Source organism: Rhodotorula paludigena (assembly GCF_050403205.1).
Source record: "Rhodotorula paludigena JCM10292 DNA, Rt_paludigena_JCM10292v1_ctg41, whole genome shotgun sequence".
Taxonomy (NCBI): domain Eukaryota; kingdom Fungi; phylum Basidiomycota; class Microbotryomycetes; order Sporidiobolales; family Sporidiobolaceae; genus Rhodotorula; species Rhodotorula paludigena.
In genome coordinates, this window is record NW_027481417.1 from 67,706 (window position 1) to 85,252 (window position 17,547).

General features: G+C 64.6%; 6 protein-coding genes across 6 annotated transcripts; 3 read left to right on the plus strand and 3 right to left on the minus strand.

Moving 5' to 3' along the window:
• Window positions 1–373: 373 nt before the first annotated feature.
• JCM10292_000404 (uncharacterized protein) lies at window positions 374–3,864 on the plus strand (the record flags this gene model as incomplete). Its single annotated transcript, XM_076650813.1, has 3 exons — window positions 374–508; window positions 675–2,427; window positions 2,489–3,864. 3 exons carry the CDS (start codon window positions 374–376, stop codon window positions 3,862–3,864), a joined length of 3,264 nt encoding a protein of 1,087 aa, XP_076503620.1.
• Window positions 3,865–4,540: 676 nt separating this feature from the next.
• On the plus strand, window positions 4,541–6,343 carry JCM10292_000405 (uncharacterized protein; the record flags this gene model as incomplete). The annotated part of the gene is made up of 5 exons (XM_076650814.1): window positions 4,541–4,543; window positions 4,604–5,023; window positions 5,109–5,576; window positions 5,693–5,982; window positions 6,037–6,343. 5 exons carry the CDS (start codon window positions 4,541–4,543, stop codon window positions 6,341–6,343), a joined length of 1,488 nt encoding a protein of 495 aa, XP_076503621.1.
• A 308-nt stretch (window positions 6,344–6,651) lies between these two features.
• Window positions 6,652–7,672, minus strand: JCM10292_000406 (SDR family oxidoreductase; the record flags this gene model as incomplete). The annotated part of the gene is made up of 4 exons (XM_076650815.1): window positions 6,652–6,941; window positions 7,013–7,191; window positions 7,252–7,319; window positions 7,385–7,672. The coding sequence occupies 4 exons, from the start codon at window positions 7,670–7,672 to the stop codon at window positions 6,652–6,654; spliced, it is 825 nt and encodes a 274-aa protein (XP_076503622.1).
• A 396-nt stretch (window positions 7,673–8,068) lies between these two features.
• Window positions 8,069–9,962, plus strand: JCM10292_000407 (CaiB/BaiF CoA transferase family protein; the record flags this gene model as incomplete). Its single annotated transcript, XM_076650816.1, has 11 exons — window positions 8,069–8,137; window positions 8,203–8,275; window positions 8,328–8,551; window positions 8,611–8,629; window positions 8,697–8,774; window positions 8,833–8,884; window positions 8,944–9,020; window positions 9,080–9,266; window positions 9,332–9,393; window positions 9,450–9,775; window positions 9,855–9,962. 11 exons carry the CDS (start codon window positions 8,069–8,071, stop codon window positions 9,960–9,962), a joined length of 1,275 nt encoding a protein of 424 aa, XP_076503623.1.
• A 101-nt stretch (window positions 9,963–10,063) lies between these two features.
• JCM10292_000408 (Yip1 family protein) lies at window positions 10,064–11,286 on the minus strand (the record flags this gene model as incomplete). The annotated part of the gene is made up of 6 exons (XM_076650817.1): window positions 10,064–10,384; window positions 10,437–10,569; window positions 10,633–10,768; window positions 10,824–10,937; window positions 10,997–11,161; window positions 11,223–11,286. The coding sequence occupies 6 exons, from the start codon at window positions 11,284–11,286 to the stop codon at window positions 10,064–10,066; spliced, it is 933 nt and encodes a 310-aa protein (XP_076503624.1).
• A 521-nt stretch (window positions 11,287–11,807) lies between these two features.
• Window positions 11,808–17,338, minus strand: TSC11 (TORC2 complex subunit TSC11; the record flags this gene model as incomplete). The annotated part of the gene is made up of 25 exons (XM_076650818.1): window positions 11,808–12,419; window positions 12,479–12,623; window positions 12,680–12,786; window positions 12,847–13,030; window positions 13,087–13,169; window positions 13,248–13,326; window positions 13,405–13,649; window positions 13,710–13,761; window positions 13,820–13,924; window positions 13,990–14,102; window positions 14,177–14,308; window positions 14,397–14,706; window positions 14,778–14,935; window positions 15,014–15,139; window positions 15,208–15,362; window positions 15,418–15,484; window positions 15,544–15,626; window positions 15,684–15,789; window positions 15,874–16,040; window positions 16,108–16,307; window positions 16,368–16,502; window positions 16,567–16,744; window positions 16,800–16,952; window positions 17,014–17,209; window positions 17,264–17,338. 25 exons carry the CDS (start codon window positions 17,336–17,338, stop codon window positions 11,808–11,810), a joined length of 3,966 nt encoding a protein of 1,321 aa, XP_076503625.1.
• Between the last annotated feature and the right edge of the window lie 209 nt (window positions 17,339–17,547).

Consider the following 17,547-nt stretch of genomic DNA (forward strand, 5'->3'; position numbering starts at 1 on the left):
CCACGGATCTGTTTGCCTGTCGTCCGCGCCTCGCACGCTTTCCTGCTGCACCTGTGTCTGTGTCATTTGTACCACCGCCCAGCAGTTCTCGCCCTCCTCCACCTTGTCGATGATCGGACTTGCCCTCTCCTCCGTGGACTCATGTCGTCTCTCCTGCAACGATTCTGACGCTTTTCTCCGGTACCATGGTGTGATATTGGAGCTGTTTTGAGAAGGCGTAGAGGGCTCTGAGTGTGAAAAGATAGCGACGCCTTCGTCGTTGCGGAGAAGGTTGGCATCATCCTCTCGCTTCTGGCCTCTCTCTCTGTCTGTTGCGCTCTGCAGTGCCCGCACGCGCCTATTCAGGCTCTCCTTTGCGACCGCTGCCTGCGCGATGGACTCTGCCGCGACCGAGTGGGTCTCGCGCGACCTCAGCGTCCGCGTGCGAGGCCGACTCGTCGCCCGCCCCGACCCGGAGCGCACCGAGGGCATCGAGCTCGAGCTCGACGACGCAGAGGGCATCTCGATCGTGCGTTCCCCCGCTTCCACCCTCCTGCAGGCGACGAGCGAGGCGGCGTGCGGCCCCTGGCCTCTGGTCGGGCTCCACACGCTTCCGCAGAGTCAAGCACCGGCGCTCTCTTGCGGGCAGGCGGGCGAGGCAGCGCTGACGTGCGGTGGATCTCCCTCTCTCGCAGCGCTACCCGCAACTCGTCAGCGTCGAGACCAAGCCCGAGTCGCAGACGCTCGCGAGCATCAACTCGGGCGAGCGCCTCCTCACCCTCGCGACGCCGCTCCTCCCGCCCGACACCGACACCGATGCAGACGACGCGGCCATCGACGACGAAGGAGAGGGCGAGGGCGCGCAGACGGCGGATCCGACCCCGAAACGCACCGTCGTAACGCTCCACGACGGGCTCGTGCCTGCGTCCGAAGCGCCCTCGATTCGGCAGTCGGCCCTGTTCTCGTCGACGTTTGACATTCTCATCGACAGCCCGTCGTTCCTCCCGCCGCACTTTGACCCGGCATCGCTCACTCCGCCGACGCCGTCTGTCCGCGCGCACGATGCCGCGCATTCGCAGCACCACCCGACGGCACTCCCGCACAACCTGCTCAACTCGCCGCTGCAGCGTGCGCTCCTCTCGCCGCTCCTCTCGCCGCAGCGACGGGCTGCGAATCACACGCCGTTGTCCGCTGCTGCGGGAGCGGGAGGAGCAGGCGACGTTCCGCCGCTGTCGCTCGGACTGAGTCGCACCAGCCGCCCCTCGTTCACGGGCGAGCGCCCCTCGATCCCGCACGGTGCACAGGGCTTCGCAGCGCTCGTTCCCGCTCTCGCACCCCCGTCTTCGGGTTCCGCAGCACCCGACGCCTCGGCGACACTCGCCAGCACGCTCACGTCGTCGCTCTCGGCGGCGGCCAAGCGCACGGCCGAGGAGCTCGTCGCGCTCCGGCGCGCACACGACGCGCACGTGCGGCGCGCGAAAGCCGAGCTCGAGCTGCTCGAGGCGCGCATCGAGGCCGCGCGGGGCGAAAAGGGCGCCGCCGACGAGGGCGGCGTCGTGCGCGGGTTCAAGACGCGCGACGAGCGCGACAAGGAGCGCGGGCGCACGGTCGATGCGAGGGGCAGTGGGAGCGTCAGTCGCAGTCGGGAGCGCGGCGAGAGGGCGCGAGGCAGCGTCAGCCGCAGTCGGGACCGCGGCGCTGCGAGTCTGGAACGGCCAACGAGCAGTACGGCCCAGCGGGCGATCAGCAGCGAGCGCAGTCCGCTCGGGCGTCCGCAGCAGGCATCGTCGGCATCGTCGTCATCTTCCGCCGCCGCGCCGAATGGCTCGCGTCGCACCGACAAGGACGAAGACGTGTCGTCGCTCATCCGCGCGCAGGACGAGCGCGAAGAGGACGAGCGCGGGCGGTCGCGCTCGCGCGCGCGCAGGGGCGACGAGCTTCCGCGCGGAACGTCGGCGTCGCAGCGCCGCGCGGCCGCTCAGCAGCAGCCGCAGCAGCAGCGAAGCGCGAGTCGGACAAAGGGCGTCGCAGAGGCGACGGCGAAGGCGGTGGAAGGGGCGCAGCGCCGCGCGGAGAGCGGGAGTCGCGAGCGCGGGAGGGATGAAGGTACGCAGGCGCGCGGGAGGGCGCACACCAAGGGCGAGACGATCCCGGCGACGCTCGAGGAGGACGCGGAGCGGGAGGAGCGCGGCAGGCATGAGCAGCAGCAGCGCGGCCGCTCGGCGGGTTCGTCGTCTTCGGCCGACGCGAAGAACGGTCTCCTTTCGCCGGCTCCGGCGGGGCAGCCGATTCGGCCGGGCGGAGCGACGCCGACCTTCATTCCGACGGCGCACTCGCTCATGGCTATTCCCGAGTCGGAGGAGTTCTCGCTCCCGCCGAGCGAGGCGGGAGAGGACGACAAGCCGCCAGCGAGCGTGCCGAGCGCGGCGCCAAGCGAAGATGGGGAAGGTGCGTCTCCGTCGGTCCCTTCTGCTCGACCCCTCGGTGGACTCACTTTGACGACTCGCAGGCGATGCGCCATTCGAGATGGACGAGGACGTCGACGTGGAGGAGCTCGACCTCGCCTCGCCCTCACGGCCACCGCCGTCGGAACGTCTCAACAGCGCGACGTTCGAGATGCTCGACGGCGAGACGCCCCCGCCTGGGCCGGTCCCGACCGCCGAGCAGCAGGAACAGCAGGCCCCCGTCTCGTCCAGCTTCCGCCCCGGCTCGTTCGCCCGCGCGTCCGCCCTTTCCGCCTCGTATAACGCCCTCCTCGCCTCAAGTACCCGCGGCAATGCTTCTTCGCGCTCTGCTGCGCCCGTCTCGCCCTCCATCGCGGCTACGCGCGCGCACGCCTCGCCTACTCTCTCTGGCACGCGTGATTCGCAAGGTCTTCCGCCATTCTCGCCGCCCGACGCACCTTCCGCCACGATGACCTCGGCGCGCGAAGACGCTCAGTCGGCGCTACAAGCCGCGACCTTCGAGCACACGCGCCTGAGCGGCGGCAGGCGGAGCGGGCCCGACCCGCGCGACGTGCGTCGCGGCGAGCAGAAGATCCGCGACGTGCTCGCGATGGACGTCCCAAGTCACCGGCCGCGGTCTGGGTTCAAGCGCCGCGCGAGTGTGAGCGGGTCGCACGCGGGCGCGGCGAGCGCGGCGAGGCGCGATGCGGAGCGCGATGATGACGAAGACGACAGCGAGGAGGACGACACGGTCGACGAGCTCCGCTCTTCGACTGCAGGGTTGAGCCTGGCTTCTCCACCGACGTCTACCGCGCCGTCAAAACTGCAGGTTGGCTCGCTTCCGATCGCGCTCGGCCGGCCCTCGGCCGTTAACGCCGCGCTCTCGTCGTGGCGCCCCGACCCAGAGCGCCTGTGGGCGCAGGCGCGCGAGCGCAAGACGAGCCAACCCACGCCGCGCGAGGGCCTGTGGGTCCCCTCGCAAAAGAGCGGCTCGGCCGCGTCGGCGTCGCCGTCGCACGCGCAGATGCTCGCCGGCGGAGGCGCAGCGCTCGTCTCGGGCGCCGCGCCGACGCAGCCGCTCGAGATTGGCAGCCCGTCGACGCCCCGCCCGGGAGCCGCGCGCGGGAGTGGCGCGGGCGGCGCGACGGGGATCAGCGGGCTGCCGCTGTCGTCGAGCAGTCTCGCGCGCAGCTTGCGCAACTCGCCCGCGGCGATGAGCCGTCGCGTCGAGGCGGAGGGCAGGAACGGCGTCGAAGTCGCGCCGGCGGGGCAGCGGGACGAGTCGGGGCGGGTCGAGAATGACGATGGTGCGGACGTCGGTGATGAAGACGAAGACGACGAGGACGAGGACGAAGGGTTTGTCCCGCCGCACATTGTCGCGGACCGAAGGGCACGAAAAGACGAGCGCTACCTTAGCAGGAGCATTGGCACGAGGAGCTGAATGGTCGGACGGCAATCGGTTGGAGTGCATAGCATGTATCGCCTCGCCTGCATCGCATTGCACCGGTTCTCTCTCGCTCGTGGACACTTGTTGCGGCTCTCTCTCGCTCCTATGTCTCGCGACTCTTGCACCGCTGAAAGAAATCTCGGGACCAGTGTCGCGCTCCCGCTTTCACGTGCTGCGGCCCCTCATGCTGGACTGAGTTCTGGTTGCTGTTGCGTGCAATGAACTTGACCCCTACGAGTGTACAGGGCGACGATCCTCAGCCTCCATCCATCGTCATGCCCAAGAGCTGCCTAGACCGATGTTTCGCTCGAGACCAGGGGGCGCAGCATGCCCTGCGAGAGGTGCAGCAGCTAACGAAGTGTGCGCAGACGGGCAGTGAGGATCGCAAGCATCGGTGCCAATTTCAGACTCGCTGCGAGCGTCACGAGGAAGAAGGAAGCGGGAAGATCGCGAAAGTTCGAAGTTCCGCGTGACCAAGCGAAGGCGCCTGCCTCTTGCTTCTCCCGCCCGCTCTTCTTGCCCAGTCCAGCACAGCGACACTCGAGAGCATCTCTCTGATCGACTCGAGCACCCGCACACCGCGCACATCGACCCGCACTCAACCCGCTCTTGCACCGCCTCGTCCTCATCAGTTCCAACCTGCTGCCCTCGCTACATCGCTTCGGGCCTCATGGTGCGGGTCATACTTCCTCGATAGACTCATCCCGCCTGCTCACCCGCCTCTCGCGCGCAGGACTTCCTCACGCAACAGATCCACTCGCCTGCTCCTCCTCCGACAACGTTTGAGAGTCCTTCCACCTCGACGCAAGCCCCTGCGCCCGCCGCACCTTCCGGGGCATCGCAAAGCACCGACGCGACCTCGCTCGCGGCCTCCGAAGCATCCACGTCAGACGGTGCGATCGAGCAGACGGCCGCCCGCTTCGCACAGCTTCGCACGGCAGACACGGACCCCGCGCACGACCCGGGCCTACCGGGCGAGGCCGTCATCGAAGCTCCCAGCAGCACCAAGGGCGACTGGCGCGCGTTCGGCAAGGTCAAGGCGCAGATCGTGCTCTGGCCCGAGAAGACCGTCGGGCACAAAAGCGCCAAGAAGCTCAGGGAGGCGGACGAGGGCGTCGAGTGGGTCGTTGAGGGAGTGCTCTGGGTCACAAAGGTGCGTTCCACCGCTGCACGAGAGCCGAGTCTGTGGGTGGCCGATCCCAGGCAGTCAATCTCACAACCTCTGCTTGGTCTCGCAGGCTGAGGAGATCGTCTTTGTCATCGACCACAACTTCCCGCCTCTCAGGGTTGACCGCACCAAGCACAAGGTCAGCCGTCGCCTGAGCGGCAGCCTCAGCCGCCCCACCTCGCGCGGCGAAGCCAGCGAATTGGCCAACATGTCCGCTCCGGCGGGCAGCGCGCTCGACACGACTGAGGACGAGAACGCCGGCAATACTGGAAAGAGCCCCGTCCTCGGCTTCGTCAAGAAGGTCATCTCGGCCGTCACGCCGGGCAAGTCGTCGTCTTCGTCGGGCCCTTCGATGGCCCACGAAGGTGCCGGCGAGGGCCTCGCGCTCACGCGCACGCGCACGGGGGAGAGGGGCAGCAGGCTCACGCCGACGGCGTCGAGGAACAGTCAGAGGCGTGCCAGCGAAGGCGGGGCCGGGGGGCGTCTCCAGTTCGAAGAGCCCATCAAAGAGGCGCCGGCGCCTTTCCCGACTTACAAGGTGCGCCCGCAGTACTTGCCCATTTCCATCGTGCTCGGGACGTGTCAAATGAGACGGGTCCAACGTGATCCGGTCGTCGATCCGTTCGCTTACCTTCTCAATCCGTTCCTCCGCAGGGCCATCGCGTCAATGCACTCTACATCGCCAACCCCTCGCTTGTGCACGCCATGCGCACCTACCCGTACCGCCACGCCGACCAGCCGACGCCGAAGGACCTTCCCGTCTCGGGCGACCCCGCCGACGAGAAGCACCAGGACCCGGGCAACAAGATCTTCTGGATTCACCCGCCCGTCATCGAGCTCGACGTCGTCGACAAGAAGTACGTCAACGACGAGGTCGAGATCCACGAGGGCAAGAAGAGGGAGGTGACGGTCGGCTTTGTCTTCAAGGAGATGCTTCTTGTCACGTACGTCCCGCTCCTGATCTCTCTTGTGCTGCCGCTAACACGTACCACTCGCAGCGAGGCCGACTCTTTCCGCAAGCGCATCGAAGCCCTCATGCAGGGCCGCTCCCCCTCGCGCACGCGCTCGCCGTCCCCGACGCCCGCCGAGAAGTCGAGCTTCGGCGCGAGCCTTATTCGCACCATCTCGGGCAAGTCGAATTCGGCTCCAGCCGCCCCGCCCGTGCCGGGTGCGTCGGACCCCGTCGCTGGCGGAGTCGACCCCGAGACGGGGAGTGCCGGTGAGAACGAGACCGCCCCGCCTGTGAGGAGGCGCCGCGGGAGCAGCTTTTTGAGGGGCATGCCGCAGGGCGACGTGTGGACGTGAGTCTTGTCGTCGTGCGTGTCGATGGCCTCGCCTGTCTTCTTCTTCTTTTCTCCTGTGTCCGTAGCTTTCGTGCCGTGCCTGTACCCTCTCTCCCGCGTGCTCTGGTTCGTGCCATACTCCCGTTTAACTCCTGCCGTACCCGCCTTATCCTGTACAGTTCCTCCTGATAATGAACGAATGTCAGTGCCATGCGTCGATTTTCTCTCCGGACACTTGAGGAGACGGAGCTCGCTTTTCAAAGTCCCTGGCCACGAGACCTCCTGTCGCAATGCTGGTCAAGGCTATGTACAGGCCGCTGCTATGCAAGTCTACCACGGCAAGTCCTTCCCGTCGTAATTGAGGAACCGCCCTCCGTCCTCCTGCTTCAAACCCTTGAGCACGTCGAGCAGCTTGCCCGACGAGACCTCGGCCGTGAAGTGCCCCGGCTTCTTCCCTGCGTCCTCCTCCTTCGTCCACGGCTTGGACAGCGCAGTGCCGACAACCGTGCCAGGGTGCAGCGCGACGGCGATCGAGGGTGTCGAGCGGAGCGAGAGCTCCCGCTGCAGAGTGACGATGGCCTGGTTCGTCGCCGCCTTGGAAGCGCGGTAGGCGATCCAGCCTGCACAGGCAGCGCGTGCGCGAGACTCAGTTTCTCGCGTGTGTGAACCGGTCCGAGTGGAACGGACGCACCGCCCTTCTGGTTGTCGCCGATCGAGCCGATCTTGGCCGTCAAGCTCGCGAGGATGCCCATGCCAGGTTGGACGGCTCCCTGCGCCGGGTCGCTCGAGCCGTCGGCCTTGGAGCTGCGGATGTCGTTCTTTTGCGGTAGGAGCGGGTAGAAGTGCTTGAAGGTGAGGAGGTGGCCGAAGCTGTTTGAACACTGTCAGCTGGAACTCCCTGAGCCGTTGAGAACGAAGGAATAGACCTACGTGTTGAGCTGGAAGGAGTTGAGGAGCTGCTCGGCTGACACTTCCGCGATTGACTTGTCGGCTTGCAACTGCAGTCACAGCGCGCGCGGACTCGTCAGCAACCGCGCGTCTTCCACTCGAGCAGGAGACGCACAACACCGCTCGCGTTGATGAGCATGCGCAGGCTCTTCTCGCCGAACTCCTTCTTGACCTCCTGCGCGGCCTTGGCAATCGTGTCCTCCTCGCGCACATCCATCTCGAGCACCTTGAGCCGGCTCTCGTCGATCTTGTCGCCCGCGCCCTCGAGGATGGTGCGCTTGGCTGCGGACGGGTCGCGCGAGGTTGCGACGACGGAGAGAGAGGTGCGCTTGAGAAGGTGCCGGGCAAAGTGCGAGCCAAGGGCGCCGCCAGCGCCTTGGATGACAGCAACAGAAGCGACCATGGTGTGTGCAGAGGGCGAGCAGGAGCCGTCAAGAGCAGCGGACAGACGGAGCGAAAGGGAGGCGTTCCGTCATGAGCAGCGCGACTCGGTTCGGGATGCACGCAAGAACAGCTGGCGGCGATCGAAGCCAGTCCGCAGGGACGACGGCAGCACAGACGGGAGAGAGGGAATCTCGGGATCGGCCTCGTCGGGTTTGACATCACTCGTCTGAGCGAGCGCGTCGCGACGCATCTTGCCCGGCCCACCGCGTCGACGAGAAGCCGGGAGCGGCCTCGAGCCCCCAAGGTGGGGCTTCTCGCCTTGTTCGCTCTGCGCAAAGCACAACGCAGAATGCTGTCCCGCACCGCTGCAAGCTGCGTACGAGTACGCTGGACTCGTGGACTGGCTTCGGCGGCCATGCCTCCCCCGCTCAAGGGTGTGCGAGTACTCGACCTCACGAGGGTTCTGGCTGGCCCATATGCTACTGTGCGTTGCACTGTTCGGCTCGTACTTTGCTTCGGACCAACCACTGAAGCTTTCGAGGCTCACAGATGATGCTGGCCGATCTGGGCGCCGAGGTGGTCAAGGTCGAGCGACCAGACAGCGGAGACGACACCCGTGCTTGTGCGCTCTCTCGTCGTTTCCTCGCAGCCCTAGCTGAGCTCGCAGTCTGCAGGGAATCCGCCGAGTGCCCCGCTTCTCGAGACTCCCCTTACTCCGCCGCCTTCACCTTCTATCGACGGGAAACCCCAGCTGCGCACCGACGACTGGAACGCCCTTCCTCCCGAGTCGGCGTACTTCCTACAGGCCAACCGCGGCAAGCGAAGCTTGGGACTCGACTTCAAGAAGGCGGAGGGTAAGGAGGTTCTCCGGGAGCTTGTCAAGCAGGCAGATGTGCTGGTGCGCAACGTCTCGTTTACGTCTGGCACGTTCACGAGCTCACCCGAACCGAACGGCAGGTCGAGAACTACGTGCCAGGTTTGCTGATCTCCCTAAGCTCGGTCCTCAACCGCGCAAGCCTGCTGACTATGTCACCTTACGCCAGGCAAGCTGGCCGAAGCGGGTTTCGGCTACGAGGACTGCAAGAAGCTGAACCCAAAGCTGATCTATGCATCTATCTCGGGTGAGCCCGAACAAGTACTCGTGCTGATGCAAGCGGGAACTGACGGAGTCTGTCGCAGGCTACGGCCAGTCGGGGCCATTCTCGCGCAATCCGGGCTACGATGTCAACATGTGAGCCAATACTTACTGTATTTGTTTCAAAAACACACTGATGGATGTTGCGCACGTAGCGAAGCCGAGGCGGGCTTGATGCACATCACCGGCGAGCCGGACGGTCCGCCAGTCAAGGTTGGCGTGGCAATCACCGGTGCGCGATGGCTGCGATTCTCTCACATAACATGCGACTGACTCTTCTGCCCGCCACAGACCTGACAACCGGCCTCTATGCCAAGTCTGCCATCCTTGCCGCTCTCCTTTCTCGGGCGCAGACGGGCGAGGGCGTCCACATCGACATCAACCTTTTCGAATCGCAGATCGCTTCGCTGGCCAACATTGCGAGCAACTACCTAATTGCGGGGCAAGAGGCAACACGGCAAGGAACTGCGCATCCAAGGTGAGCAAGATCTGGGACCGACGCTTGGGAAGGCCCGCAAAGCTGATTTTGCTCCTCGCCTGCAGCATCGTGCCCTACCAGGTTTTCCCGACAAAGGACGGCTTTATCATGATTGGTGCTGGAAACGGTGAGAACCTGTGCCTGTCTGTCAAGCCAGCACTGCTCACTCAGCCGTTCTCGCAGACAACCAGTTCAAAAAGCTCTCCGCACTACTGGGCCACGGAGAATGGTCCACCGCCCCTGACTTCTCGTCCAATTCTTCGCGCGTCGCAAACCGCCGGACGCTCGTCCCGCTCATCGAGGAAGCGCTCTCCTCGCACCCGACGGCGCACTGGCTCGAGCGCTTCAAGGGCGGCGGATTCCCTTTTGCGCCTGTCAACGACATCCGGGGCACGTTCGAGCACCCACACACTGTCGCGAGGGAGATGGTGCGCGAAGTGGACCACCCGAGGGCGGGCAAGATCAAGCTGATTGCGCCAGCCGTGCAATACAACGGTCAGAGGATGCAGGTGCGTCCCCAAATCGCGTTTGACGGGCGCAGGAGCCTGGGACTGCTCTCTGACCTATGAGGCTTCATTTTGATCCCAGTTTACCCGTCCGCCTCCGGTTCTCAAGCAGCACTCGGTCGAGGTCTTGCGCGAGTTGGGTTACACGGACGACAAGATTGCAGAGCTGCAGCAAAAGGGTGTTGTGTAGTATTTGGTGTCCTGTAGGCCCCGGAACGTGACGATCGCGTCGAGCAGGACACGAAAGCAAGATCGGCTCAAGACAATGATGGCATTCCAGATGCTCCTTCTTTACCACCTCCAACGTCCCGCCGCGTCGCCCTCTCCAAGATCTCCGCCAATCCCGCCGATGCCGTTGCCGATCTCGCCGGCCACGTCCTTGAGGTCCTTGTGGTCGAGCGCGCCTGTACCGCCCTTCATGAAAGCGACCCACAGCACGACGGCAAAGATGAGGTGCAGAAACGCGGCGATGACGACGAGCAGGCGCGCCGAGACGTTGGGCGCGTTTGAGAGGATCGGATAGAGGTTGCGCACGAGGAAAGCGAGCGAGAGAATGGTCGCGGCAAAGGCGACAGCGAGGCGAAGCGGGCCGACCGGAATGAGCGAGAGCCACTGATCGCGGGAGGGTCAGTTAAAGTAAGACATGCAAGTGACGAGCACGCACGGCAGCGACGATCCACACGGTCGACGAGTAGCCGTAAAGGCTGATGATCTCGACGGGGCTGCGCTCCGTAGCGCCAGCCCAATACTTGATCGCCGCCCAGACGAGGATGGGGAGACCGAGGCAGTAGGTGTATCTGCGCGGGGACGGGGTAGGCATGAGCGCCCGTAGTCATCAGGCCGGAACGAGCGAAACATACACGACGGAACTTGCGGCACCGAGGCGCGTAAAGTCGTAGGTGTACTCGAGATCGTCGAGGTAGGCGGTAACAGATGAGTAGAGTGACGACGTCAGGAAGAGTGAGAAGATGAGAGTCGTCGGGACCCAGAACGGCCCTGGACGAGCGAGAGTGAGCGGGAAGGAGGTGAAGAGGGCAACCGGCGGGCTCACCGTAGAGGTCCGGCGCGCCGCCGAGCACTTCAGCAGCGTAGTCCTCCCTCGGAATCAACGTCTTATAGCACCGGGTGAGCACCGTCAGCGTGTTGACATCGAACCAACCCGAGTCTGCGGGAGTAACTCGAGGTGAGCGAGTGCTCATCATCGCGTAATAAAGCGGCACACACAGAAGTCGAGGTTGAGGACCCCTCCGCTCTTGGTCGCGCCCTCGATAGAGCTGCCAATGCGCTGCTCGGCCTGATAGTAGTCGTTGGTCGCGCGGACATGTGGGGAGGCGGCCGGCGAGATCCGCCCGCTCGGGACGTCTGCCTGGATGGCCGAGCTGCCGAAGTCTGCGTACGACGGGCGTGCATCAGCAGACTAGACTGTCCCCGCGGTCAGATGTGAACGCACTCTGGAACGACAGTCCGTTGGCAGCCGAGTCGTCGACGTCAAAGATGGTGTCTTGCCGGGACATCGTGAGGCGGAGAGTACGATCTACAGCTGCGTGCACGCGCTGGCGAGCTTCAGCGACTCGGGCGGGTCGTGGTCGACGTGTTGGTCCCTCGACAAGCCACGGCTTCCGCTCCGTCTTTCTCCTCGCCGCCTGCTTCTACGCGTCTGTGACCGTTTGCACACGCGTAGCGCCCTTGTGACGGCTACCTGAAGGCGCTATCACTGCCGGCTTTCCCGCTCGAGTCTATTTTCTCCCGCTCAACTAGGTACCAGACGCGGTCACGTCTCAGCTGCGATACTCCGAGGAAGGGAGGGCGCAGCGAGTGTATTGCTCGCAATAATGACGCTCGATCTGAGATTACGCTCGCGGCGCGCGCCTGCTCGCAAAGCGACATGTGCAATCGACCGCCGTCGATCCCTCGTTTCCACGGTGCACGACGTGCTGGCGAGTTTCGAGGTTGCTCGAACTCAGAGAAATTCAGTGAGCGAGAACAGCCGCAAAATGTTACAACAGACAGTGTACGACGACCTTCGTCTACCGCTTCACGACAGCAGGAACCCTCTCACCGTCACAAGCGGGGTGAGCACCTGCAGCGGAATGCTCGTCTCCTGCTCCTCCCCGCTCGACTCGTCGTCGTCGTCGGCCACGACGTCTCCGTCTGCCGCTGCGCCACCTGCGCCCGCTGCAAAGTCGCCGAGAATACTGCCGGCCGCGGTGCCCGAGGCGGCGGGCGCCCACGGCGCAGGCTTGAAACCCGCAGGTAGTGACGGCGTCGGCGTCGGCGACGTGCCGTCCGGGCCGCCCTCGTCGAGGGCGCGCTTGCGCGCTCGCAGTTCCTCGCCCGCTTGCGCTACGCGCGCCGCGTTCTCCGGGTCGAGCGGGAGGTCGAACAGCTCGACGATGTACTTACGCACCGAGAGGCGATAGTGGTGCGCCGCAAGCATGGCGAGCGCGCGATAGTAGAGCGCCGGCGACGAGAAGAGCGAGCGGTGCCGGCTCTTGAGGCGCGCCAGCGTCTTGGACGCTTTCGTGGCGAGGATGTGGTTGGACAGATTGGCAAGCGCGGTGGTGACTTCGCGCTCAAGGTGCGAGCTGGAAAGCGCGAGGTCGTAGGCGGCCGGTAGGTCGAGGACGGGCGGGTCCCATAGCGGGGTCTGCGGAACCTCCAAGTCAGCACTCGCTAGCGAACGGAGCAAGCGAGACTGCGGCTCACGAATATGTAGTCGTTCAGGTACATAGGGACGCAGATGCCGGTTGGGCCTCGCAGCGGCGTGTAGACGCTCTCCCACCCGAGCTCGTCGAGCATCTCGGCACCCTCCTCGGTCGAGGAGACGAAGGCAAGCGCGTACGTGGCCGTGCTGTGGCAAAACGGATCAGGGCTTGACTCCACCTCTTTGGCGACTGTGCAACGCACCCTCGCAAGGAGTAGATGGGCGAAAAGGCGGCGATCTGGACCATGTCGGTCAAGACGTCCTCCTCGTACAGCAGCGCGAGTCCGTCCGCCGTTGAGCCAATGTGACCCTGTCAGCAGGACGTTAGTGCGGGGGAAAACGCGAGTCGGCCGGTAGGGAGCAGCCGCACCACAGCCCACAGCACGCTCTTGAGCTGCACGACATAGTCGTGGTCGAGCGCAAACTCCTCGTGTTGCTGAATGACTTCGGTGAAGAGGTCGAAGTGCCCGCTCTCGCGGAGAATGTCGCACCCCTCGGCCGTCTTGACGAGCTGGCCGTAAAAATGTGGCGGAGGGGTGCCGTCGAAGGCGGGACTGCGGCAATCAGGACTGTCAGTGGAGAACGGTCGGTAATAAGTGGGAGTACGCACGCATCGCTCTGTATCCCGCCGTCTGTCTTGAGAGCACGAGCGAGCGCCAGCTCGACTTCGACCATGTATAGGAGGTTACGCTCCTGCATGGGCACGAGTCAGTCAGGTCCGCTAGGCAGGAAGAGCCCATGTAAGACCGTAGCTCGGGAGACAGGACTGACCTGAGACCAGCTCTCAAGCTCGCGCTCGATGAAGTCGATCTCGTCGAGGAACCGAACGCCAGCAGGGATGGACAAGAACCTGCGTCAACGTATGGACTTCTCATCAGCACCAAGACAAGATTGTAGCACGGCGATGAAGAGGAGGCGAGCGACGCACTGGATCAGCAGGCCCTCGGCCCTCTCGCCCAGCAGATCCAGCGCCGGGCGCATCTCGACGACCTTCTCGAGCGTCTCGACGCTCGCGGCGCACGCTTGCTCGAGCACTTCGAGCGCGAGGTAGACCACCTCGGGTGCCGAGTCGTACAGCTGCGGGACAAGGAGATGCGTTTGCCACGAGGGGATCGAGGGCGACGCGATGTGCATGAGGGAGGAGAGGTGTCGCGTGGCGAAGAGGCGGATGTGCTGCACGGGACGAGCGTCAGGGACCGCGTCACGTCTGGAAGCACGGGATGGGCGCTTCACCTTGTAGCTGGACGTAAGCGCCTTGGACAGGAAGACCCGCGGGTGACCATCGCTGCATGATGCTGAGAATTAGCGAACGTATTGTGGCTGCATCGGTAAGAGCAACGCACGTCGAGTAGTCCATATTCTCTAGTATCGCCTTGACGAGATCTTCGCGGCTGCGCATTTCGGCGACGCGGTAAAAGGCGGTAAAGAGCTTGAACTGGTCGAGCAGTCTGTACCACCCCCAAGCACATCAGCACAGTCCGTCCAAATGCGTGGACTGCATTGAATGACGCACCGGATGCCCTCCGACGACTTGCTCAACTCGCCGAGCACGGCAAAGTAACCCCCGACAAGCGTGTGTTCGACGCGGCTCTTCGAGAGCAGCATCTCGTTCGCGCCAGCCGCGCTCTGTACGCGAGACACCATGACCATCAGCTCTCGCTCGCTACGAAGGCGGCTGAACGAGAGGGACCCCTGCGTACCGGGTCGAGCTGGAAGAGGCAGTCTGCGATTTGCCGCAGAAGCTTGTCCTCGGCGAGGTAGGCGACTCCATCGGGAGAAGAGACCAGTGTACGGACGAGCGTACAGCCGACTTGCGTCCAGCGGGTTGAATCCTGTGTGTCGCGGCGACAGCCGCCTAGCGTCAATGCTGCTCGGATACTGCGCGCAGGTGAAACCCAAGGGAAGGGCATTACGACGCACCTGGTCTTTTGGCCAGTCGCTGTACCGCAGACTGAACGGCTGGAACACGGCCACGAGCCTGCGGACAAACTTGGTCGCGCGGATCGCCTCCTCGAGGCGCTTGGGATTGCGCAGCGGGCCCTCGAGCAGCGTCTCGATCGCATCGAGATTCCACTTGGACTCTTCTTTGGTCGTGAGCACACCGCTCGAGAGGAGGAGGTTGCGGAAGGTGAGGTCGTCGATCGAGAGGGCCGCCGAGAGCTTGGCCGATTCGACCTGGACTCGTTGCTGCAGCGTGCGCTTGTGCGACGGGTCTTCCAGCGAGTCAGACCTGCGTACCAAAGAGCAGGCAAGTCAGCTCGAGAGTCGAGTCCATCTCGGCAGCTTGCCCGCTGAACGCACCTCGGCCGGTTCTCCTCGACCGCCCCTCCAAGCGCCATCTCAGCCCTCGTCTCGCGCATCCGGTTCAGCGCGCTGATCTTTAGCAGCGCGTCGCTCGCGGCGAGGCGCGCGTCGGACGTGTCGAACGAGGCCGTGAGAGCGAAGAGCTTGGGAAGCGCCTGCGCAGGTGCGATCGCGTTAATCAGAACCCGCTCCTAGCTAGCGAGGCACCGAAGGGCCGAGAGCGGCACGCTCACCTGCACTCGGGTCGCGTGCGCAGGCGGCAGGACGCGGTTCGCGAGGTCGAGGACTTCGCCGATGAGGAGCGAGACCTTGCACGCGGTCGAGGGGTCTTCGCGCTCGGCTGCGAGCGAGGCGAGGGCCTGCAGCGTGTCCGGGGTCAACACTGCCATGCGTGAAATGAGCAGCGAGCGAGAGCGAGGGCGCTCACCTCGATCAAGCCTGCTTCGAAGAAGACGAGAAGGAGCACAGCCATGTACTGGTCGATCAGGTTCGTCCGCTGCTGCTGCTGCGCACTGCTTGAGACGGTCCCGGATCCGTTCCGCTCGAGGTCGGACGACGCGCCATCGATAGAAGGGCGCTTAGCTGCCGTACGATGTCAGCGAGCGTCGGCGGAGGGGGAGACACGGTAAGAACGCACAGCGAGCGGCGTGCCATGCGGGCGTCTTGACGTTGAAGACGCTGAAGAGCATGTCGAGGAGCGTTTCCTGAGCGTGGAAAGGGTCAGACGACGGAAGTGGACGAGTCGGTGGCAGGGCCAACGGACCCGGATGACCCTTGAAGGATTGGTGAGCGAGTCGACAAGCGATGTCAAGGCTTGCCGCCCGTGGATGTTGAGGTAGAAGAGCCCTGGCATCAGACGCGTCAGCCAAGTCCAAGGAATCACGCGAGTGAAAGTCGGCGCACCGCTCCAGCTCTTGAGGAAAGTCGCGACGATGTTTGCGCTCGCCTTGACGCGCTCTTCGACGACGGCACCCTTGCCGTGCACCTCGGTGAAGCCGGCGAGGATGATCTGCGCGCAGACGATCCGCTTGAGATGAGCTCACTGTCCACTCCGAGAGTATCAGCGGGATGGACGCGAAGACACGGAGCGCACCTCGAGGTCCACGCCCGGTCGCAGCCATTGTCTCGTTTCCGGGTGGTCAACGGCCGAGATGAAAGTGAGTGCTATTTGCGCGGCGAGGTCGTGCGGGCCGTCCGAAAGAGTCTGGAGCACGACTCGGAGGCCCTCGCATGCAACGAGGAGGGGGAGGTTCCGAATGACTGCGGCCGGGAGAGTGCGTCAGCATGCCTCGCCGCTAAAATTGCGCAGAAAGGGTCAACAGCGCACCGAGTTCGCCGAGGGTCTCGAGCGCCGCGAGCCTAAGCTTTTCCTCGCTCGTCTCCGCGAGCGCGACGACGGCGCGCAGGACGGCGACGGGCGCGATCTCCTGCCCGTGGAGGTGCGCACCGGCGTGCGAGATGAGAACGCGCACGAGGCGGAGCGCGTGCTCCTTCTCGAGGTCGTGCTTCGAGTCGCGCGCGAGGGAACTGAGGGAAGGTTGGGAAGGTCAGACATGGGGGAAAGCTCGTGCGAGGTATGCATCGCACCGGACGAGGAAGAGCGGCAGGTGTCGCTCGTTGAGTTGGACGATGTCGGAGGCGTCCACGATCAAGTGGCGGAAGAGGCGGTAAACGGCAGCGCGAACTTCCTTGCCCGACGATTCAGACAGGCAGGCCATCACGCTGCGTGCGCGTGCGCGCGGGTTCAGCCCTTCGCTTACTGTATCTCACAAGCACGTGAGCGCACCTGGGCAAGTACTCCTCGAGGCTGAGCTCGAACTTGAGCTGCGGGTGCCGCTCGACCTCGTCGACAACCGTGTCCATCGCTCGCACTCGCTCGGCAACCTGGTCCATCGCGCCGAGCCGGTCGAGCAAAGTCTGCACTTGCTCGAGCGGGCCATACCCATTCGTGATGACAGAGAGAGCTGTGAACGCAGGGGCGTGAGTCGCGGCAGTGCGCACAGGTTGAGCGGTACGAACCTGGTGGGAAGGCCGGCGAGCCGCCCGACCCCGAGCGATCCCCGCTGGCGGGGCTGTTGGGACTGTATGCATCCGAAGACAGCGCGCCGAACCCGTTTGCGATTGCGGAAGCAGGGGGCGGTGCAGGAGAGAGGGGAGCCGGGACGGCGGCAGCTGGAAGGGGACCCGAAGGTCAGCGAGGGTCTCCCTCAACGGGCGCGGCTGGTAGACGTGCCTATGCGGGTTTCGAGCGTGTTGATCTGGTCCTCGAGGATCGGAATGAGAGCGCGCGCGCGGTCGAGTTCGAGGGCGAGAGCGTCCGGGAGGGAGCGCGACGCGGCATCACCTTGCTGGCTGAGGACGTGCACGAGGGCTTCTGCACCGTTGACCACGTTGCGCGCCTCGTCGAGCTCGATGTGCAGGCGTGCGAGCTGTGGGCCGAGGTGATGAGGTTCCGCCAAGTGGGGAGACGCGACTGTGCCCACCTCGTCTGCGGGGCTCGACGAGGCGTGCAAGGGTGCGCCGCCGCCGTAAAGGACAAGCGGAGGCGGGCGGCTCATCCGCGCGGGCGCATGCGAGGGCAAGGGGACGACGCGGAAGCAGGTTCAAGGACGAGGCGACCGTGTCGAGGAGAGAGACAAGACCTGCACTAGATATGTGATACTGTTTAAAATGTGGTGCTCCTGTCCTTGACTGCCTGTGCCAGTCCTAGCTTGCTGTTTACGCGAGCCTCACTCTCTGCTGTGGTTCCCCCTTGCGCTGGACTTTG